Raw genomic sequence first — 24,875 nt, 5'->3', positions numbered from 1 at the left:
GGCACCCACACTATCGAATTTCGTTGTTCCAACGCCTCCGTCTCCCATCATAGTTCAGTTCTCCCCCAGTTTATGCTCTCTGTGCAGGGTGCCACAGTGGTTAGCACTGCTGCATCACAGCCCCAGGGTCCCAGGTTCAATTCCAGCCTCAGGTCACTGTCTGTGTAGAGTTTGTACTTTCTCCCCATGGCTGCGTGGGTTTCCTCCGGGTGCTCTGGTTTCCTCCCACAGTCCAAAGATGTGCAGGTTAGGTGAATTGGCCACGCTAAATTGCCCCTTAGTCTGTAAAATGTTAGGTCAGGATACTCGGTTTGCAGGGATAGGGTGGAGGCATGGGCATAAGTAGCGTGCTCTTTCTAAGTCTGGTGCAGGCTCAATAGGGCAAATGGCCTCCCTCTGCACTGTAAATTCTATGATTCTATGAATAAAGTCACTGGTCACCTCTGGGGTTTTGAAATAATATTCCCAGCCTTCAAAAGTCACCCACACTTTTGCAGGGGACAGCTCCCTGAACCTGATCTGCTGTTCATAAAGAGCTGCCTTGGCCCTGTTAAACCCAGCACGCCTTTTCACCAGTTCCACTCCAATGGCCTGGTATAATCGGACCTTATTCCCCTCCCATTCGCAGTTCTGTTTCTCCCTGGTCCACCGCAGGATCTTCTCTTTCTCTACAAGCTCGTGGAGCCTCACAATCACCCCCCGCAGCAGCTCTCCCGCTCTTGGCTTTTGTCTTAGAGATCTGTGCACTCTATCCACCTCTGGGGCCTTGTCCCACACCCTCTCCGCCACCAGCCCAGTCAACATCCTCGCGACACTCATGGCACTCGTACCTTCCACATCCTCAGTCAGGCAATGATGCACAGGTTCTGTCTTCCAGATCTGTTCTCCTGCTCTTCTACCTTTGCTCTTAACGACTTGCAAAGGTCCCCCAGGAGCCCCCCCTCCTCCTCCAATGCCACCAATCACTGTGGTCAGACATCACCCTCTCCATCTCCCAGATCTGCGACTCCTGTGTCTCCAAGCACTTCTCGACTCTCCATAAAGCCTTCTAGGGGGGCAACCGCTCCTTCGGTGGGTCTTCCTGCATCTCATTTCTTTGTTGCCGGAATTCCTCTCTAATAAACGCCATCAGCTACTCCATCTGGACTTTCCCAACATGCGACGACCCTTCCCCTTCCGCCATCTTTCCAATTATTGCTGCACCAGACCCTCACACCAGAGACCCCTATTACATAGAACCCCACCAGAAACTCCCCCCATAAGAGACTCCCACCAGGGAGACACCCCTAAGAGAGACCCCACCTGAGACCCCCAATACAGAGATCCAGGAGAGGGTCTGGTGAGGGGGTCTGGTTAGGGTGGGGTGGGCAAGATTTGCATTGTTCTGTAGAAGTCCACCGATGGACCTTGAGGAGATCCCTTTGCCCATCCCGAGGGAAATACCTGCACCAATTCTCGCTCATGTGAATCCTGGCCCAGAGGGCCAGAGAATCATGCGAGCTCGGAGAATTCGGTGCCCAGCCCATTAATAGGATCAATTTGACCTATTTGCATCCTCCTGCTTGAATGGGGTGCAAATCTCCACCATCAAAAGCAGCCCTACAAGTAACCCTCCATAAGAGAGACCCCCGTCAGAGACCTCCCAATTCTAGAGACCCCCAGCAGTGATCCCCCTATGAGAGACCCCCAACAGTGACCCCATTAGAGAGACCCCTACCAGAGACCCCATTAGAGACCCTCATCAGAGAGACCCCACTAGAGGCCCCTGATTACAGAGACCCCCATTACAGAGATCTCCACCAGAGACCCCCTCCGCCATTACAGAGACCCCTGCCTGGAAGCTAGAGAGCAGTCCAAACAGTGAACAATTACTGCTTTAAAACTCAGCTGCTGGCTCAGGTAGAGAAAGCAGCATCTGTAAATTCCTAGAAAGTGAAAACTACATCAGCTGGGATTAAACCCCCTCAGATCTTTCATCTGCAAGGATTTCATTCACATCAATTGGAATTGGTTTTATTAGGCTCTGGTTGACACCTTACACACAGCCAGCTATCTGTATTGTTTAATCTAATTTCTCTGCATGCTTGAATGGATATCAAGTATCCAGCTGTAAAACTAACTACAATGTTTCTGAACATCGAGCTATAATTGACAGCATTTCGACAACATCAAAGGTAGTTAAGTGCTCTCACTTCCTCTTTTTCTCTGCAGAAAGCACTTAACATGAAAAGGTTGATTAAGATACATTACTTTTTTTTAATCCCCCATTGGTTTCAAAAATGTAAACAGATTTTAAGGTTAACTTGGGCAACAACACATTTCTTAGGCTCAGTAACACAATGGTCTCAGTAACATAAAGTCCCTTTTAACACAGGCTGGTTGTAGTCAGACACACACTCCTATTATGGTCCAGGGTTTAGAGAACACCAAAGTATATCACGGAGTTCACCTGACCCACAACTTTTAATAGATTTTGGTTATGGGGAGCACAAGGGCACACTTTACAGGTGTGATGCAACAGAGATCTAAAATATGTTTAAAACAAAACAATGTTTATTCTATGAATTCAGTTAGCACTTTATAAACACACAGTAAATAGTGTATCAACTACCAACACCGATAATCCCCACTGATACAATACTTTATAGGTAGCCCTGAATAACTTTTCTAACAAAATCCATAAGTCGAAAAACCCTTTTTAACAAAGACAGCAGGTTTGAAATCTCTACAGAGAGCAGGTATCACTTTTAAATTATCAAGTGATCTGAACACCTTTTTAACATAAAGAGAAAGAGACTCCAACATCCTTGTAGTCTGAATACAGCTTTCAACTGAAAACAAAACTAAGACACGCTGCAGCTCCCAGCTCAAAACAAAAGTCAAAGACAGAATCACATTCCAGCTCCACCCACACACAATGACATCACTGCAGCTATTTGATAAACACCCATTTCTTAAAGATACACTCCCATGACACTCCACTCTGAACCCGAGTGAATTTCAGTGAATTTGTCCTCAAAATCCACCCCTGATTCTTATACAGTGAGCCACCTTGTTTCACTGAACTCAGGCTTCCATTTGAGTAATTTTGAATTCCCGTTTCAAAAAGACATATTTTCAAATCTTCTTTTAAACAATGCTTTCCCTCAGCTGCTTCCATCAGTGATTTTCTCCCAGGTTTTACACCTCTCCCTTCAGGTTTCCTTTGCCTTCAAGACTTTTACACAAACTCCGAGGTCCAGCCACCAATTTTCACAATGATATCAAATAATGTCTCCCAAACTGTTGTAGGGCTTAATTCTCCATCTGGGAGATTATGGACTGCATTCCCCGATTGCCGATGCCAAAATCGAGTTCGGCGATTGGCTGGAGAATCTGTTTGACGTCGCAATTGGCGGAGGTGACGTTTTTCAGATGCTCCGCCCCCTCAGAAACAGCATCATCGCATCATCCCATAAGAGAGACCCCCACCAGAGACCCCTCCAGGAGAGAGACCCCACTAGAGGCCTCTGATTGCAGCGATCTCCAACAGAGACCCCCCTCCTCCCATTACAGAGACGCCTGCCTGGAAGTTAGAGAGCAGTCCAAACAGTGGGCTGTTGGGACGGCCTCAGGACGTTGCCTGAGGCCCTCCCCCGATGCGCCAACCCCCGATGGGCCGACTTCCTGGTGTGGGGTGCAGGTGCTCACAGTTTTTGGGGACCTCACGTGGCGTCTGCGGACTGTGTCCAGCTCCGCCACAGTTGTGGAGTGGGGGGGAGCCGTTCCGCTGGCCGGTGGGACTTCGACAGGAACCGGGGGGACTGGTGGGGGTTGGCCCAAGGGTGGGAAGGGGGGTTACGGGGGACACTATCTGGCAGGTCGGGTCCGCACGCGGTTGGTGCCATGTTGTACGGCGCGACCACCGCAGGTCGTCGCTGTGCGCATGCACGGCCACAGACCCGGCAATTCTCCGTCCGGATCTGCAGGTATGTGGCGCAGCTGCTCGGCCCCGACCGGGCGGAGCATTGGTGCAGGGGCCCCGCCGATTTTTTGGTTGTAAGACTAGACACATGCTCCGGACATAGCCTGAAAACCGGAGAATCCAGCCCTTTGCTCTCCCGCCAGAGATGAATCATCTTTGATTTGCGCTCGTGAGTGAGAATCCAGAGGTAATTCACTTTGCCAAGCAAATTTGTGTGTGGCAGACATTGCGAGGGGAGGGGGGGTTTCTGGTAGGTGTTTCTCTTGTGGTGGAATTTCTGGGGGGTCCCTGCTGGAAGTCTCTCTTATGAGGGGTCTCTGGTGGGAGACTCTGTAATGGGCGTCTATGGTGGGGGTCTCTGTAATGGGGCAGGTGGTGAGGGAGCCAACAAAAGGCAAAAACATATTTGACTTTGTCCTTGAACGGCACAGTGGATAGCACTGTTGCCTCACAGTGCCAGAGATCTGGGTACAATTCTGACCTTAGGTTAATGTCTGTGTGGAGTTTGCATATTCTCCCTGTGTTGGTGTGGGTTTCCGCCGGGTGCACCAGTTTCCTTCCGCAGACCAAAGAAGTGCAGTGTAGGTGGATTGGCCATGCTCAATTGCCCCTAAGTGTTCAAATATTGGGTGGGGTTATATGGATAGGGTGGAGGATTGGACCTAGGGAGGGTAGTCTTTCAAAGGGTCGGTGTAGACTCGATGTGCTAAATGACCTCCTTCTGCACTGTAGGGATTCTATGATTCTTACCAATCTACCTATCGCAGATGCATCTTTCCATGACAGTATTATTGGAGTGACTACCACACAGTTCTCCAACAGTACTCAAGAAGCACAAACCATCCAGGACAAAGCAACCCATTTTATTGGGACTCCTTCCACAAACATTCACTCTCCCCAACGCCAGTGGCAGCAGTGTGTAACATCTACACTTCGGCAACTCACCAAGGCTCCTTCAGCAGTAGCTTCCAAACCTATGACTGCTCCCATCTAGAAGGCCAAAAGCAGTAGATGTATGGGAACACCACCAACTGCAAACTCCCCTCCAAACCACACATTATCCTGACTTGGAACAATATCACCTTCACTGCCGCTGGGTCGAAATCCTGGAACTCCCTCCTTAACAGAATTGCAAGTGTTCCTGCAATATAGGGACTGCAGCGGTTCAAGGGGGCTCACCACCCTCCCCTTCTCAAGGGCAATTCCGGATGTGCAAAAAATGCTGGCTGAACCAGTGATGCCCACACCCCATGAATGAAAAAAAAGAATTGAAAACACTCATAATGGAAAATCTTTGGCTCCCAATAAAACCTGTTACAATAACAAGTGCAAATTTCACTGTAGATTCTGAGACCAGTTTGTTCCGTGTAGAAAAAGGTTGTGATTTTCCTTTATCCACCCTGTTTGTTGCGTCCTCAAAGAACTCTAATAATAAGTTGTCAAACACCATTTCCTTTTCATGTAGCCATGTTGACTCTGCTGAATTGGATTATGATTTTCTAAATGTCCTGTACTTAAGGGATTCCAACATTTTCCCAATGATAGACGTGGCCTGTAGTTTCCTACTTTCTGTCTCCCTCCTTTCTTTAATAGGGGTGTTACATTTGCAGTTTTCCGATCCGCTGAAATCATTCCGACATGTAGGGAATTTTGGAGGAGTTCAAACATTGCCTTCACTAACTTTGCAACTGATTCATTTCAGACCCTAGGATCCAGGCCATCAGGCCCAGGGGATTTGTCAGCCTTTAGTTCCATTTGTTGCCCTAATATTTTTCCGCGAGTGGTCGTGATTGCTCTAAGTCCCACCCTTCCTTTTTCTCCATTAATTCTCTATTTTTTGGCTGCTTTTAAGTGTCATCTGCTGTGAAGACAGGTACAACTTGCTTAATTCCTCTGCCAGCTTTGACAAAGAGTTATCCAGACTTGAAAGGTTAGTTCAGTTCTCTTCTCTTTCCTCACATGCTGTCAGACCTGCTGAGATGGTCCAGCATTTTCTGTTTTTGTCTCTGCCATTAACTCCTTTCCCATTATTATTGCCTCCGGGTCTGATTAAATTAGTTTAAGCCAGTTCCATGGATACTTGGCAAGCAGATCACAGGCAATCTCCCTATAAGATTCAGTCGGAAAAGCAATGGAAGTGAGCAAACCCAGAACCTTCCCTCTGCTGAAAATGAGCACTCTTGACAACTTTCAGGCTCACAATGCGATGGCAGTCTCTAATAACCGAAAATAACAGGGGGATTTCAGAGTAACGCTCAAAAACCTTGTGCATTCCAAGATGCAAGCTTGGTGTCAACGCTGCCTACAAAGTGCAATTCACTAACCTTAACGGCAATTGCCATTTTATAACTTGTCACGATATTTACAGCATCTACCTTAGCAACTGGGAGAGTCCTAAAGGAAATGGATTCTCCCCTTCTTCTGGTCCTTGCAACAGGAACTCGACATAAGGGAAGGGCAACGGCACCTGATTGAAAGAGATGTGTAGTTTATCCATCAGTAATATTCCATGAGGATTTTTTTTTAATTTGCCAAAACATAACCATACCAAAAGAGCTGCACATTAATGAGCAGCTCAGCACTGAGTTCGAATGTATAGAATCCAGAATATCCTTAACAAAGGTGTTTTGTGGATAAGGCTCTTGGAACATTAAACAACACTGCAGGATAAAGCTGGAAAAAAAAGTACATCTTGCAATATAATTCACTTTCCATTGATTTTACCTTCAACAGTCGATTGATGGGGAAGAAAATTGTTTGCATAGCACCACCTCCATGCCTGCACAGAAGCAGCACGACTCAAACTAATCCCCCTCCCCCCCCATTTCGATATAACTGTCTTGCATTCAGCATTTTCTACACTCCTTCATAGTGAGATATTTAATAATTCAGATGATGCATTTTCTCCTAACTGATTTGACTATCAAATTCATAAAACGGAACCAATGAATATGTTGTTGTGTTCTCTATTTTGCTTTACCTGAAAGGCATGGGTGCGTACTGTTGAATAAAGAACACTATGCTTTGTTGACAAACCAAACCACAAATTTATTTACACTACTAAAATTTGTTCACATTCCTAAAGTAGAAGTTTCTATATTAAACTATGCTATCTCTAACCAACAGAATTCTCAAGTATACAACTGTTCTCTCTAGCTAATTTCTCACTCCTGCTGCTACCCCCTCCATCTGTCCTTCTCGTCTTCTGGCCCACAAGGCTCAGCATCATCCCTTATATAAGACTAGCTCCCTCTAGTGGCTGTCTGTATACATTTCATTAACCCTTGCATTGTCTTCATGTATGATAATATCACATATGTGACAAGCCTGTAAAAAAGGCTACCAAGGAATTAAGACTGAGGTGGTATGGAAACCAGTAATCAAGATTCAGCAGCCAGCAAATACAAATAAAACTGGATGTAAGACGCACGTGGAGAACAAAAAATATTATTTTCAAAATCTTCTCAGGAGGCCTTTGAATATCCAGTTGAATATTCAGTCCAGGACACTCTGACCATAATTTTAGTGCAAATCTCCCAGGAATTTGGAGCCAGATACATATAACCTCAGGGGGCAGAAACTGCACCCAGCCTAAAGCTGAACATCAGAAGAGGAGGGATACGGGAATGTCATTTCAGGAATTCCTGTACCTTAGGGCATCAGTGGGATCCCATCCAACAGTTGGATATGGTTTGCTCGATCAATGAGGGAATACCTCCCTGACCACCATTATTTATGGAAAGTAGGATATAGTATCACAGGCACTGATATTAGCTCAGATGTGTGGAGAGGTATAGGGTCGCATTGGATGGCTGTCTTGCATGTGGCAAACTTAGCAGAATGAGTTACCCCCAGGTACTGCCAGATTCAACAGCAATACATTATTCTTGTCTCTAATTGCTGGCAGCAGCCAACCTAAATGGCTGGCTGGCGAGGTGGATACGTTTTGGGCACCACGCTGCAAGAGTTGGGGGGGAGGGGGAGGAGGTGGGGGGGGGGTATTAGAGGCCAGTGTCAGGGGTCTGGGCCTGAGAGGTCAGAGGCCATGTCAGCTGGAGATCAGAGCCCTTGGAGATGGGGAGAGCAAGTGTGAGGGAAGGGGTGATTATAAACCTTATGCTTCAGTGAAGGGGAAGGGAGAATGAAGGCCATGCCAGGGGGGTGGGGGGTTGTGATGGGAGATACTTTGGAAGTCTCAGGGAGGTGAGGTCAGTCCATCAGTTCAAGAGCGTGGGGGGGGGGTGATTCCAGGCCCCTGTAGTTGGAGGAGATGGGAGACCTCTGTAGGTAGATGGACAGCTTCAGTTGAGAGATCGAAAGGGTCACTTGGGGAAGATTGGAACGGTTAGCAGAGGTAGGAAGCTGAGAGACCTCGTGGAGGGGTGGGGAGGGGAAATAGGTTGGAGGTGTCATCCTGGGGCAAGTTTGGAAGCTGCTGTCTAGGGACGGACCAAAGTGAGGGATCGGAATTACTGGGGGAGGGGGAACTGAGGGAATGGTGCTACCTGATCCCATGGGGAAGGGGGGGTAGCTATTACATCCAGCATTCCTCACCTTCCTCCAACTGCTAGTTTCTCGAGGCCTGGGAATCCTGGTTGACCAGAATTAATAAAATGGAGATTAAACCTGAGGAATGTAGAAGACTTAAATAATCAATCTGCTTCTTGGGGCATTAAAACTGAAAATGGGCAGGTTTGTGGAGGGTATAACATTTTTCAGATTTCAACATCCCACCAAACCCAACCCCCTGTGTCAGCTGGTTAACATTCCCTCAGAGCACAGGAGGGAGATTTTTTTGTCCACTGTTCTGGCTCTTTGGTACAACTGCCCACTCAACACCACTCCCCTGATCTTCCCCAAAGCACTCTAAAACCGTTTCCTTTGAAGTTCTGATACAGTTCCACTGAACGTTACTATTGAATCTGCTTCTATCACCCTTTCGGGCAAGGCATTTCCTGTCACCACAATTTGGTGTGCTGTATAATGGCCTGATTTGCTGCGAAACTGGGGTTTGAATGCTCTAAAGGGAACAACTCCTGTTTCCCCAGTCTCTCTCTGCACAAATGAAACTGCTCATATCTGGTACTCGTGTTTGGAAAGTCTCTTCCACACCTTCTTTGAGGCCTCGATAACCTCCCTGAGGTGAAGTGGGTACCATGGTAACAATGCTCCAAACACTTCACAGCAATTGTTATCACTCACCACAACCGTGACAAGCAATGTTGTGGCAATGGATTGAGCACCAAGCGACGTACTGAACAAGGATGAGAAGAAATGAGTGGAGGTGACGACGGAGGAATAGAAATCTGGCAGCAGGAGACCCAGCTTGAGGTTCCTTCCCCTTCACCGCCCCATGCTGCCCCCCCGCCAAAGATTCTCCCCCTCCCCCCACCAGCTCCTGCAACTGAACCAGTGCCAAATGTGGTGCTTTGCGTTCCTCTGAACTCAACCGAAGAGGTCATAAAAGGGACCTTGACATTTGGGCAGCCAAGTGTCTCCATAAATTTTTCCCAGGCTTGTGCCCTGGAGAGAGCACTCCAGTTTCACTGCAGGTTGTTAACACAACAGGGGCGACAGCAGTTACGAGTGGCACTGTAACAGAGTGGTTAGCACTACTGCCTCACAGCGCCAGGGACCTGGTTCCAGTTCCAGCCTTGGGTGACTGTGTGGAATTTGTACGTTCTCCAGGGTTCTCTGGTTTCATACCACAGTCCAAAGATGTGCAGATTAGGTGGATTGGCAATGATCAATGTGCGGGCTTACGGGGATAGGGCCTAGGTAGGGTGCTCTTTCGGAGCTCGGTGCAGACTCGATGGGCTAAATGGCCTCCTTCTGCACTGTAGGGATTCCATGGATTCTATGGAGTGATAAGCCCAACACGGCTGACATAAAGAATGGGTGCCACGGACAGTCTTCTGAGAGGAACCATTGTGCCCCACTAATCAGCCACCACCCACCTCAAATTGGGCAGCCCCTGACTGATAAAAGTCTGGTCCCCCTCCTCAGTTCATCTGCTTCAATGGCGCTTGGAGCTCAGAGTCTCTGCTCACCAAGTGGGCAGAATTCATCACTTCAGACAACCAAACAAAACAAAAGGTGCCAACTCTCCCATTGGCAAGCTGGCGCCTCAGGACCATGTGCACAGGACTGACAGACCGCTTGCGGCTGGATGATAATGCACGTAAGCCAGCTGTGATCGACATGGAACGTAATAGCCTGAACATCGGAATAAAAAGAGACCAGGCTTGCCGAGTGCAGATCACTGAAAGAAAATCATCATACGTTCATGTAGCAGGGAAAGAGTTCATAGGAAATGTGTGTGCAAGATACAGGCTTCACTGTGATGAATCGCTACTCTCAATGATAGAAAACCCCAGAAATAGTTCAGAACGTTTTCTCTCCATCTGCTTCTCAACTCAAGTGGGGTCAATTAATCTTACGATTACATATACTCCATGACAGAGGTGAAAGATCAGTTCCATTGGAACTTGACACTGCGATTAACAGAATCCCCAAGTCAGAACATTTATATCCACTGGGGTATTTTGATGAATGAGTGGGCGTGGACCACAACTTGTTGCTTCCACAAGTTTTCTGTAACCAACACCTTCTTTCAGAATAAACGATGCCACAAAGTGTTACAGGAGGCACCAGCTGGATCTGACCATCACCAGACGGGACTCTCCACACCGCATTTGAAGCACATGCAGCGACCACAGAGCTGACTGTGTTGCAGGTCACTCACTGGTATGCCTGAGGGTTAGAAGGCAAGCCCTGAAGCTTTGTAATTCAAAGCAGAAATTCTATCCTCATATCGGAGCCATGTATCCTACCCAGATAAAAAAACAACAGTTCCACAGCTCAATTGAACAGGCACTGTCCATCATTCCTACACGGTGTAGAAATAAAATGGAACATGCTTTGAGACACCCATCTCACAACAGCGCATTCCCAATAAATGGGAAACAGGAGCAGGAAAATTCTGATTAGTTCATGGCTACCATCACTGATGGAAACCAAGCAGTCCACTCATTAATTACGAGACAGATCCGAGCGAGTAGACCCTGAATGAATAAAGAACCGCTCGAGGTAAAGTCCAACAGACGGATAGGTGGTGTGCCAATGGCCACATCTCTTCCTGAATCCCAAATGTCTGCCGACACAGGGACTGCGAGGGGCATTGTTGAAGGGATCAAAAGGTCAACAGATTCACCAGCAAAGAAAACGGCTCCATTCAAAACAAAGGCAGGTGAGATCATCATTGGCTGGAATTAGTTGGAGAGATGGATGGAACACTAGCTTGAGTTGTACTCTCAGGAGAACACTGTCAGGGAGGAGGCTCCAGATACCATAGAAAGCCTGCCTGTCATGGCAATGCTGAATATCAAACTCACAGTGAGGGAGCTGAGCAAACTATTGACTCACCTGCCATGAACGAAGCTCCAGGTGGTAATGCAATACTTATCAAGCATGGGAAACCAGCACACCTGCAGCATCTGCACACACCTCACTGTCTCTGTTGGAGGGGAGGGGTGGGTGGGGGGGGAGGGGGGAGTGTCTCAGGATATGCATAATGTAACAGGCATGACCTCTACCATAAAAGGGAGGAGGCCTTTCTGGCACAATGGGCAGCATCCCTGCCTCTGCAGCAAAAGCTCCGGATTCGAGTCCCATCCTAGGATGTGATGGTCGAGGAAGGTGTGTTCATAACCTGGCCAAACAGGTTGAGTATCTACATTAATCCTTCCAACGTACACCAATGACAAGCAGTAAGAACAGCAGAATTTTCTGGGCAGCCATGTGGTGGAAAGAAAGTTGGTGCCTCTACCAACACCATCCATAGCTCCAGACTACAACATATAAAAGTGCATGTTGCCACAGCAACTTGGACTTCCTGAGTGATCTGTAATACCCCCACCAACACAAGAACAAGGGACACCTCAGCAACAGCAACAACTACCATGGCATTCCTCTGCTTTTCATCGAGGTTAAAATATTTGACCGTGTTGCCCTTGATAGACCGCAGATCCTGGCTGTGCACATCTATCCCGAGTTCCAGTGTGGCTGCAGAACTAGAAAATCTACAATTGACATGATCTTCTCAGTCCAGCAGTTGCAACAGAAATACCATGAATAAAGGAACCTGCTATATATTGTCTTCATCAATCTCACCAAGGCATTCAACCATGTGAGCAGAGGGGGTCGACTAAAGCAGCTGGAGAAAACTGGCTGCCTGCTGAAGCTGCTCAGTGTGATTTCCTCTTTCCATGTCAACATGACGGATAAGGTCAGCTGTGACTGTGCAACATCGGAAACATTTGAGATCCGCAGTGAGGTCAGAGTTGTGTTCTGGCACTGAGACCCTGGTATATTCTTCTCTCTACAGCTGCCTTCATGATATCTGCAGAAGGTGTATACTAACATACCAGAACGGATGGAAAGCTATGCAGCCTTGCTCACCTGAGATCCAAGAGAAAGCTGTGCCAAGTCCTCATCAGAGAGTTGCTCTTTGCTGACGATGCCGCACTAACATTCCATACTGAGGAACACCGGCAGTGGCGAATGGACAGACTCTCTAACACCTCTGTGACGGTCACACCATGCCTTTAAAGATAACATGTTCCTAACTTTCATGATACAGATAAGGCTCATGAAAATTTACTTTACCCAAGATGGCCACAAAAGATTAGGTCACCTTCTGCGATTTCTGCACAAAGAATTGCCCTCCCTTGAATTACCCTAACATTGAGAAACCACTTGTGAATTTATACTTGCTGTTGACTGGATATTGACTGTAGCACTGTGGCTGCGAGCTCCACCCTTGACAAAGAAATGTGCAGAGAAACCAGTTATCACAAGCAGGTGTGAACAGCTATTATTAAACCCCATTGCGTAGCAGTGGCTCCTAACTTCAAACCAGTTATGTAGGTAGTTGAAGTATTGATCATGGCAGGGCACTTGGCCAAAACTGAAATAAAAAACAGAAAATGCTGGAAACACCAAACTGGTCTGGCAGCATCTGGAAACAGAGTTCACGTTTTGAGACCTTATGAATGAGTCATACGGACTCGAGATTTTCGGGATTTTCCTGCCCCCTGCGTCGAGTTTTCCGGTGGCCGAGGGAGCTCATCATTGGCCGCCAAATGGGGGGCGCGATTCTCCGCTCCCGCGACGAAGTGCCCACGCCGTCGTGAACGCCGTCGAGGTTCACGACGGCGCGAAACGGCCCCCGATCCCGACCGATTCAGGGCCCGAAAATGGGCTAGGATCGGGGCCGTGAGAAACTCGGGGGGGGGGCGTGTCACGAAAGCCGCGTCGTCACCGCGCAACGCCCGAATGACGCGGCGCTGCGTCATAAATGGCGCAATCCGCGCAGACTGGACCCGGAGGAGAAGAGAGAGGAAGAGATGGCTGAGCCCCGACGAGCCGCACCGAGGTTCCGGGACACGGACCTGGACACCCTGCTGGATGAGGTCGAGCAGAGAAGGGACACCCTCTGCCCAAGACGTGGGCATCGGCAGCCATCCATCGCTGTGCGTGCTGTGGGGCAGATCCCCCAGATGGGGAGCAGTGTCGGAAGAAGCTGCACGACCTCACTCAGGCTGCGAGGGTAAGCGCCATGACGGTGCCCCAAGGCACCCCCCCCCCCCGGCACGAGGGGGGGAAGTGGGGTGGTGGGGGGTCGGGGGCGTTGGGGGGTTCAGGGGGGCGTTGGGGCATCAGGGGCGATGGTGGGGGGTCAGGGGGGTTGGGGGGGTCAGGGGGGGATTGGGGCATGGGGGGGCTGGGGCATCAGGGGGAGTTTGGGGGGGTCAGGGAGGGTTGGGGCATCAGGGGCGGTTTGGGGGGTCAGGGCATCAGGGGGGGTTTGGGGGGGTCAGGGCATTAGGGGAGGGTTTGGGGGGTCAAGGGGGGGTTGGGGCATCGGGGGACGGTTTGGGGGGTCGGGGGGGTTGGGGAGTTTGCAGGGGTCAGGGGGGTTTGGGGGGGTCGGAGCCATGCGGGCGCATGGGGACGTGCACACCATCGATGACACCCTGGACCATCGGTATCCCGGCCACCTTGGCGAATCCACGTGCCCGTGCTTCCTGCTGTGCTCGGTCCTCGGGGAATTTTGTGTACCTGTCCGCGATGGCGTACAAGGCATCGGTGACGGCCCTGATGCACCTGTTGACCGATGCCTGTGTTATCCCGGAGAGGTCCCCGCTCGACGCCTGGAAGGATCCGGTCGCATAAAGGTTTAGGGCCACCGTCACCTTGACGGAGACTGGTATCGCGTGTCCTCCTCCCATTCCACGTGGTGCGAGGTGCGCCAAGAGGTGACATATATGTGCGACTGTCTCCCTGTTGAACCGTAGTCTCCTCCTGCATGTGATGTCCGGTAGGGCCTCGAACGACATTCTGTCACGGTACACCCTCACCCTGGCACCACCATCAGTGGATCCTCCTGCTCCTCCTCCTCCTCCTGATCCCCCCCAAGCACTACCTCTGCATTCCTCGCCGTCAGGGGGCCAATGTTCCCCTCGGCATCCCCCTGTGCATTTGGGTCCTGAGCGCCTGTGGCCTGCGCGGCGACGACGGGCCACTCCGCGGCCATCCCCTCTGCTGCACCGGCAACCGCTGCATCTGCAGCTACTGTGGGCCATCTGACTCTACACTGCCGGATGGCAAACTCCAGAGCTGCGACTCCAACCACGGCATGGTTGGCATACATGGTGACCTCCAGGAGGGTAGTTGGGGCCAGAGAAACAACATGTTACACGGAGGTTCTTCCACACCTCGCCAGCTGGGTTGCATGGCATCCCTGTGTGCCCCGGTGGGGTGGTCGCGCAGCAGATACGCACCCAGCCTAACATCTGGTCACTGTCTGCGTCCAACGGTCAGTTCACACTGTCCTCCTCACCAGTGTGCCAGTCGCCTGTGCCCATCAGCCACACGGCAACCTGCGGCCGTGTCCCCGTCACCGTCCTGCCATATCAGGGTGGCTGACATGTTGCATCCGCGGATGGACGATACCATCCACACTCTCCCTCACCCCCCCCTCCCACCTGCACACTCTCCCTCATCCCCCCTCCCACCTGCACATTCTCCCTCACCCCCTCCTCCCACCTGCACACTCTCGCTCATCCCCCCATTGGCCGCAGCCTTCGGGGAAGCCGACCCGGTCTCCAGGAGCTGCGGAACAGTCCGCTCACCTCCGCACTGGTCAGCGTCAGCCAGCACGACTGGCTGACGACTTTAAATAGCAGGTATGAACGGCGACAGTACTTCGGCCCATCCGGCCCGGGGAATAGCGGGGGTGCCGGAGAATCGCCATTTTGGGTGTCTCGGGCGATTCTCCGGCCTGCACGCGCGGAACTCGACGGGGCCGTTCTCGCCGCTTGGTGAATCGCGGGAGGGCGTTGCACCGGCGTCGCGGGAAAATTTGGCGACCCAGACGATTCTCCCAACCGGCGCGGGAGCGGAGAATCGCACCCGGGATCTTTCAGTCCCAATTGCATCAATGTCCAATTGCGTTGTTCGCAGGCTGCACTGCCGGGGAACCTGCTGGCCATCAGCGACCCGTTTACACCCCAGGAAAACCCCGCTGCAGTAGGGCCTTCATTTCACCCTCTGCAGATGCTGCAAGACCCATTGCCAGTGCTCCCTTTTCATTTCAGGTTTTCAGCATCCGCAGTATTTTGCTTTTATTTCAGTGACCAAAACTGACCTCAGATCACAAATCTTTTTACTCCGAGAACCAGGATGTGCTTGATCAGTCTGAAAATCAACAGAACAGGAGGGACTAGCCTGCTTCAAGAAGAACAGAACCCTGCCGATCAACCAGTCAACCCAGGCAGTGAGAGAGTGATTCATTAGTTTTCACCTGTAAAGCTTTGCCTCTATATAACTTGGCCACACTGTTCGGAAGGGCATTGGAAAAGGTGAGGTGAAATTAAAAGCTCAGCTGACAAAGGAAAGGGCCGAGAGAAAACAGAGGCCAACAAATCCAGTCCCTTCTCTGCAGCAAATGCAACAGAGAGACTGCAATGCTGGAATGGGGTGCTGAGCCACACCAGGCAATGTTAACATAGAGTTGACCACCATACTGCAAACCATCATCCTTCAAGACTAAAAGCTGCCGTTACTTATTTATTTTATAGATTATATGCATAGGCAAAACAAATAACTTTATATTCAATCAGACTTTCTTTTCTACACTTATACTGTCATGGGTTGCCAAAAAATACAGAACTTATAGACTTACAAAACGTTTGAGATCCTTGCATTTCATATTGACAACCCCACATAATAGACTGTAAATTGTTTGCAGCTTTTCATTGATGTACTCTCTTCTTCTGGCATGTATGCTCCTTCATAAAAACATTGAAAATATTAAAGTATTTAACACAGTATCAGTTACACAGCATATATAGTGCAACATTTCAATTGAGTTGCAACAGCATCTAAATGGACAAAGAAGGAATCCATCAATGGGCCAGGGAAGAGGCCTGAGCCCACAAGGGGAAGTGAATTTTGTTTTAGTTTTACTAACTTTACACAGCAGGTTTGAGGGAAATATGACCCCAATATTGGCGGCAGTGTGTGGGGAAGGCTGCGTAACAAAGCGTGTGAAAGGTGCTGGATACGCACCCAAATTACTTGCATTCAACTGACCTGGAAAATTAAGTTGCCTTCCATTTTACCCTGCACAATTTGGTGAGATTATCTCTGGACAATAAGGAATTTGAGATTTAATTGAATCTAAGATGAGTTGTTTTGTAATTGCCAAGATTATTGATTATTATTTCTAATTGTATCTTAACTTCATATTCATAGCATATGTCATCTATCTTTAAGACATGAATTGGAAAGGTTCACTCATCAAAGTTCCTTTGTTTAGGCTCACACCTATAAGGTTTCACCACTTGAGTACGGCAAAACCGCGAGTTGATTACGGTTGGTGGTCAAACTTACCGATAGCTCTATTATATCTGTAAGGGATTTTATTTATCATTTTTAAAGGTACTCCTTTTTGTTGTCTTATGGTTTTCAATATTCAGGGGCTTTAGTTATCCTTCAATTTTCATCGTTTACTGGATTTAAGGGTGGGGTGAACTCTCAGTTCACTCATCAAGCAATTTGGCAAACTGGATCCAAAATTGGCTGAGTGGTAGGAGGCAGAGTTTTTGTTACTTGAAGCCTGTGTCCAGTGGTGTACCACTGGGATCGGCTGTTAATAGTGTACATTAATGATCTAGAGATGAATTAGGGAGGTAGATCAATAAGTTCGCAGGTGACACAGAAATTGGTGGTGTGGTAAAAAGCGAGGAGGAAAAGTTCAGACCACAGGACGATATAGTCGGGCTGGTCAGATGGGCAGAACAGTGGCAAATAGAATTTAAGCCTGAAAAGTGTGAGATGATGCATTTTGGGAAGCCAAACAAAGCAAAAGAATGTACAATGAACAGTCGGACACAGGAAGTACAAAGGACCAGAGGGACCTTGGGGTGCATGTCTAAAGATCACTGAAGACAGCAGGACAGGCAGATAAGGTGTTTAAGAAGGCATATGGGATACTTGCCTTTATTAACTGAGACATAGAATGTAAGAGCAGGGAGGTTATGATGGAGCTGTGTAAAACACTCGTTGGACTACAGCTAGAGTATTGTGTACAGTTCTGGTCACCACACTATAGGAAGGATGTGATTGTACTAGAAAGAGTGCAGAGGAGATTCACCAGGAGGATGCTTGGACTGGAGTGTTTCAGCTGTGAAGAAAGGCTGGTTAGGCAGGGTTTTTTTTCCTTGGAGCAGTGAAGACTGCGGTGGGACCTGATTAAGGTGTACAAAATTACGAGGGAGATAGGTAGGGTAGATAGGAAAAAACGTTTCTCCTTATTAGAGGAATCAACAACCAGGGGACATAGGTTTAAGATAAGCGACAGATTTGAAGGGGATGTGAGGAAAATCTTTTTCACCCACAGGGTGGTCGGAGTCTGGAACTCACTGCCTGAAAGGGTGGGGAACCCTCACAACATATCAGTAGCGTTTAGATGAGCACTTGAAAAGCCATAGCGTACAAGGCTGCGGACCAAGGGCTGGAAAATGGGATTAGGTAGCACAGTGGTTAGCACTGTTGCTTCACAGCGCCAGGGTCCCAGGTTCGATTCCCGGCTTGGATCAATGTCTGTGCAGAGTCTGCACTTTCTCCCCATGTCTGCGTGGGTTTCCTCCGGGTGCTCCGGTTTCCTTCCACATGTCCCGAAAGGCATGCTTGTTAGGCGAATGGGGCATTCTGAATTCTCCCTCAGTGTACCCGAACAGGCGCCAGAGTGTGGCGACTCGGGGATTTTCACAGTAACTTCATTGCAGTGTTAATGTAAGCCTACTTGTGACACTAATAAAGATTATTATTACAGATAGGTGTTTGGTGGCTGGCACAGACATGATGGGACTATGGGTCTCTTTGTGTTCTAAAACTCTAAGCTCTGACTGTAGTTCTGTTCCTGAAGATAGAAATGTCTAGAAATTTGAGTGTACCCAAAAATAGGTATTGGGGGTGTGTGTGTGTGTGGGGGGGGGGGGGGGTCAAATCTTCACACCCATACAGAGGGGCAGAGGTGATATCAATCCTGATTATCAACGGGCGAACAAGCTGAGGACATCTATTAAACATTCAAAGTAAACTCATCCATGTAAACAAATTGAACACCAGGCTACTGCAATATCAGTGGCGGCCCAGGGATGAACGTTTGCCCCAGGGCAAACCCACATTGCAGGGGGAGCTTCAAACCGATGCTCGATCCTATTTTGTATTTGTAAAATATCCTAATGTTTGTTTCAAGAGTGGGTCCTGGTTAGCAAACCTTTTCTTCCTACATACCTATATGGTGAGCAGCGAACATGTTACTTAAAATATTGGATGTATATAAGGTCTCCAATAACGTAATCAGATAAGAACTTTACGGGAAAGAGAATTGCAGGGTTACAGGAAGATGTTCGGGAGTGGGGCTAAATGCTTTGCTCTTGCAAAGAACTAGCATGGCCATGGCAGGCTGAATGGCCTCCTTCTGTGCTTTGACCATTCTTTGCTTGTATGATTCAGCACCTGATAAACAGGTGCTGCACAGCTAAATTTCTTTGCCAATCAATCAAACAATGTGCTGAAAAGGCAAGAAGGTGGCATTTATGTTGAAACAAGAGATGCTTTTTGGGGGGCTAAATTGTCCTTTCATTTGCCAAAAATGTCATAGAGCAGAATTCTCCGGTCCCACCTGCCCCCAAGCTGGAAATTCCTGCCTCGGGTCAACGGACCTTTCAATGGTCCACCAAATTGTCCCTCCCGCCCACGACGATTTCCATGGCGGGGCGGAACGGGAAAATTGACCCCGTGACATTAAAATTCTAAAATTAAAATTCTGTCCCTCTGTTGATGGGATCCCAATGATGGCACACCAGAAGGAATTGGAATCAGTTGAGTTCTGCCCACCTAAGACAACATAGTAATCCTGACCCAGAGGAGGCAGTTGCTTTTTCCACCCACCTCTGTTAGGCCTCACAGCAGTTTGGGCTTGATGCACGATCAATTACTATTAAAACGACTTTAATAGACTAGAACTGTTCCCCAGCAGCTTCGGTACAGAATGAGGGCTGCTGGGACGGCACCGGTTCTGATACCCCACCTGTCAGAGTTAAAACTCCTAGGTTTAACCAATGGTCTTCAGCCTCTCGGATACTACAATACCTGATAATACCACAGGGTTATACTAGGAATTTTGCCCAGTTCTGCTGTACCTATTGTGGGCCTTAAGTTTTGCCATCGATCAAGACAACATGTGACAATTAATCCTTGAAGAATCAGCTGCCTGTTCTGAAATGTGACTTTGTCACAAAGCTTTAGCATTTTTTAACCTGGACTTCGACTCTGTTTGGGCCTCAACTGCCCCTTTTTTGGAGAGAATACTGACAATATTACACTCTATTGCATTTCTCCAGGCTTAGAGCAGCTATGCTGAATACTTATATGACTATATTCCCAGGACTTGATGTCATAACCCACATGGGACTTGCGAAGGGGCAATGATTAAACTCCCTCGCTGAATACGAGCTCCCACGTTAAAGCAGACGGGGATCCCTAAACCATGTATAGCTACACTTCTGCATAAAATCGGCCAGTTAGGGTACCGACAGCAAGGAGAGACCAGGCTAGGATCTTTTGTGCTGCGTTAATAATAGTTATTGTAAATAAAACATTATTTCCTTCTACAGCTCAGTGTGAACTCTCATCGTGGCCTACTGGACTTGAGTTGGAGACAGTAGCAGGGAAATGCAATGATCGTAAGACCTATACAAACGTCTGTCCCCTTAGTAGAGTCTCTGGAGGCTTACCCATCTTACATTGTAATAATATTCTGACTTTTTTTATTTCTCTCCGTTCCACTGTGCACCACCCCTGGAGACGTCCAGCGATTTGGAAGTAGAGAAAGAAAGTCCTTATGGGTGGCTATAAAATTCAGTTAATGGATGGTGGAGGGAATGGTGGAGGATGGATAGGAGAGTGTGAGTCATCCTTGCTTATTATATAAAAATATAATGTTCCCTTGCCAGCATTACACACTCTCATTAAACATGCTGCTTCAAAGACAGGTTTAGTAGAATTAACCATGTTTCTGACCAGAGAAATGACATTCTACATACCATTTTGCTCTCTTTGCAAATGTTGATACCAGGACTTATTTTACAGTTTTCCCAGAGGACGGCTACACTGGAAGTTTATCATCATAAAGCTGGCACTTATCGACAGATGCTTCAATCAACTGACGAGATTATCAGAAAAAATTCAATTCAATCCACAAAAAGAAAGGACTAAACAACAGAGTCAAGAATCTAATTCTGCTCACTGAGGAAGTGAAAATCAGAAGGTTAAAATGCTTCCCTCGAGATGGAAATGGGATACCAGTCAGTGGGAACCTGGGATGTGACCTAAAGAGCACGGGTGAGATATACCAGTTGCGTTGTGCCCAAAAGGCAACATGGCCAGTAGATGCCGAGTGATCCCACTTCCGGGTTCTACCAGGCTCGCCATGCCTTGTGAGATCTAATACCATCTCGTGAGACGTCGCGATGTGGTGTAGCCACCTAAAATGGCTGATTCCCGATTAATTTGGCCAAAACCCGATGTAAAATGGCTAACCGAAAAGGCTGATGGGAAAAGCAGCCAACCGGGCACAAACGGACAGCTGCAGACAGAATAGCGTATTCGGCTCTGGGGAAGTCGGCCCAGGTCGATACCTGCGACCATTAGCAGCACATCAGCACAGACATCTGCAGTTTAATCGGCTATCCCCGGGAACAATTGCAACATATTAGCAATTGAATGCCGGGCCAGACCTCTCGGCGCCAGCAGTGGCCGAGACAAAGACAGGTGAACAACCACCCCCTGATCGAGGAATCGCCCCATTATTGGAGCGTATCGAACCCAGTGATTGGGAACAAGTCCAATCACTTGGGACTCAGGGTCAAGGTCCGCCCCGAGAGGCGGGAAGCCCCTGGGCCCTATAAATTGAGGGGCCAAGTTCAGATCTCCCTCTCTCTCCCTTCTTCTCCTGCTCGCAACCTTCGCAAGAACCATCGATCAGAAACCATAAGTTTGACTCCAGCAATCGCTACCCGATAGAGACTCCTAGCCATCGACCCGTATCAGCCTTTTGAATCCCGCAGGCCAGACCCAATTCGATAAGCCATTCGTTTCCCTGACCTGGTGGGCCATTCCCAAAAGTTAAGTATTGGCCAGTAGTGGTAGGTAGTGATATAGAAAGTAGGATTATTGTGTAAGTATTTATTGCTGTACATAATAAATGACCGTTGATTTCAATCTTACTAAGCGGTGTGCTGTCTTATTAACCATAACTCGAGCTTGAACCACGTGGCGGTATCAGAAAGATACCTGGCGACTCGTGAGCAAAGGTGACATAATCAGAGCTAATAAAACTAAGGCTAATAAGAGCAACAGTGGGCAGCATGGTAGCACAAGTGGATAGCACTGTGGCTTCACAGCGCCAGGGTCCCAGGTTCGATTCCCCGCTGGGTCACTGTCTGTGCGGAGTATGCACGTTCTCCCCATGTCTGCGTGTGTTTCCTCCGGGTGTTCCAGTTTCCTCCCACAGTCCAAAGACATGTAGGTTAGGTGGATTGGCCATGATAAATTGCCCTTAATGACCAAACATGTTAGGAGGGGTTATTGGGTTATGGGGATAGGGTGGAAGTGACGGCTCAAGTGGGTCGGTGCAGACTTGATGGACCAAATGGACTCCTTCTGCACTGTATGTTCTATGATCTATGTTCTATGAATCCCACCCATTGTGGGCGGGTTCACCTTTTAGCAAATCTGCATATTGGAGTGAGACAGCTAACCTCACTCTGATATGCATTCCCACGATGTACTCAATGGTACATCATGGGAATGCATACATGGTTAAATGCGATCTAACCCCGTTGCCTTTGAGACCTCAGTGCAAGTCCCCACAAATGGGGAACCCAAATGGGGAATACATCACAAGAACAGGCTCTTTGGCCCGCCAAGGCTGCGCCGATCACATGTCCTATCTAGACCAACCGCCTATATCCTTCTATATCCCGTCTGTTCAGATGCCTATCCAGATAAGTCTTCAAGGTCGCTAAGGTATCTGCCTCAATCACCTCACCTGACAGTGCACTCCAGGCCACCACCACCCTCTGTGTAAAAAACTTCTCCCACACATCTCCACTGAACCTTTCCCCCCTCACCTTGAACTTGTGCCCCTTGTAATTTTCAATTCCGCCCTGGGAAAAAGTCTCCAACTGATCACCCTATCTATACCCCTAATAATTTTGTAAACTTCTATCAGGTCGCCACTCAGCCTCCGTCTCTCCAGGGCGAACAATCCATGTTTATTCAATCTCTCCTCATAGCTAATACCCTCCATACCAGGCAACATCCTGGTAAACCTTTTCTGTACTCTCTTCAAAGCCTCCACGTCCTTCTGGTAGTGCGGTACCAGAATTGGACACAGTATTCCAAATGTGGCCTAACCAACATTCCATATAACTGTAACATAATTTTCGAGCTTTTATACTCGATACCCCGTCCTATAAAGGCAAGCATGCCATATGCTTTCTTTACCACCATTTCCACCTGTGCTGCCACTTTTAAGGATCTGTGGACCTGCATATCATAGTATCATAGAAGTTACAGTGCAGAAGGAGGCCATTTGGCCCATCGAGTCTGCACCGGCTCTTGGACAGAGCACCTGACTATTTGTTTAAAATATTTTTTATTCTCCTTTTTCACATTTTCTCCCAAATTTACACCCAACACTAAACAATAATCAGTAACGGATGTAATGTCAATCTCCATATCAATAACGACGATCCCATCCTCCCACCAAACCCCAGACATTAGCCCGTATGTTAACATAAACAAATGACAGAAAGGAATCAGGAATCACCCATAGTCGCCATTAACACCTACAGTCCCTCTCCCCCCAATCCTCTCAGCGTCCCTCCTAATGTTGGATGTGATCCAATTCTCGAACGTGCATAATGAATAACGCCCATGAATTGTAGAACCCCTCCATCCTTCCCCTCAGTTCAAATTTGACCTTTTCAAGCGTCGAGAATTCCAGCAGGTCCCCCCACCACGCCAGGGCACAGGGTGGTGAGGTTGATCTCCACCCTAACAGGATCCACCTTCGGGCGATCAACGAGGCGAAGGCTACATCTACCTCTGTGCCCGTTTCCAACCCTGGCTGATCCAACACCCCGAATATGGCCTCTCGAGGGCCCGGGTCCAGTTTCACATGCACCACTTTAGAGATTACCCTAAAAACCTCCTTCCAGTAATCCTCCAGCTTTGGACAGGACCAAAACATATGAACGTGGTTTGCGGGGTCCCCCCACCGCAACATTCACACACATCTTCTACCCCCTCAAAGAGCCAACTCATCCTCGCCCTTGTAAGGTGCGCTCTGTACACCACCTTCAGCTGTATCAGCCCCAAACTCGCACATGAGGTGAAGGCGTTCACCCTCCGGAGCACCTCCGACAGAACCTCTCCTCCATATCCTCTCCCAACTCTTCCTCCCACTTTTCCTTGATCCTTTCTAGCGGCACCTTCTCCTCCTCCAATAGCCCTGTAAACCGCCAATACTACCCCCTTCTCCAGTCCCTCTGTCGTCAGCACCTCCTCCAGCAATGTGGAAGCCGGCTCTACTGGGAAGCTCTGTATCTCCTTTCTGGCAAAGTCTCGAACCTGCATGTATCTAAATATTTGCCCCTGCTCCAGCCCATACTTCGCTCCCAGCTCCTTCAATCCCGTAAACCGACCCCCAAGAAATAAATCTTTTAGTGTCCTAATTCCTTTCTCCTCCCATCTCCGAAAATTTCCATCCCACTTCCCTGGCTCAAATGTCTGGTTCCCCCGAATTGGCATTTCCCTTGACCCTGCCCCCAACCCGAAGTGCTGTCGAAACTGCCTCCAAATTCTCAATGAAACTATTACTACCGGACTCCCTGTATCTCCCCGGGGCCGTTGGGAGCGGCGCTGTCGCTAGCACCTTCAATCCCAACCCCCTCCCCAAACTCTCCTCCATTCTGACCCATTGGGAGTCAACCCCTCTGACCCAGCTCCGTACCTCTCCACATTCATCGCCCAGTAATAATACACCAGGTTCGGAAGACCTAAACCCCCTGCTGCCTTCCTCTCTGTAGTAGCATCTTTTTAATTCAGGCCACATTCCCTCCCCATATGAACGAGATAATCATCCCTTCAATCTCTCTAAAACATGCCTTTGGCAGGAAAATCGGCAGGCATTGAAAGATAAACAGGAATCGCGGCAGCACATTCATTTTAACCTCCTGCACCCGACCCGCCAGTGACAGAGGGAGACCAT

At 48.6% G+C, this 24,875-nt stretch overlaps 1 protein-coding gene across 3 annotated transcripts in view; it reads right to left on the bottom strand.

Moving 5' to 3' along the window:
* LOC140425814 (uncharacterized) overlaps positions 1-24,875 on the bottom strand; it is a 150,851-nt gene that overhangs the window by 62,451 nt on the left and 63,525 nt on the right. For all 3 annotated transcript variants that reach the window (XM_072510217.1, XM_072510216.1, XM_072510218.1), the window contains exons 9-10: positions 16,212-16,317; positions 6,340-6,431 (exon numbers count right to left, since the gene is read on the bottom strand). In XM_072510217.1, the coding sequence (XP_072366318.1) occupies positions 6,340-6,431; positions 16,212-16,317 (198 nt within the window). The remainder of the gene's footprint in view (positions 1-6,339; positions 6,432-16,211; positions 16,318-24,875) is intronic.

The sequence above is a fragment of the Scyliorhinus torazame genome, chromosome 6 (genome assembly GCF_047496885.1).
Source record: "Scyliorhinus torazame isolate Kashiwa2021f chromosome 6, sScyTor2.1, whole genome shotgun sequence".
Taxonomy (NCBI): Eukaryota; Metazoa; Chordata; class Chondrichthyes; order Carcharhiniformes; family Scyliorhinidae; genus Scyliorhinus; species Scyliorhinus torazame.
Note: the sequence above shows the minus strand (reverse complement) of the source record. Positions and strands in the feature narration are given on the sequence as shown.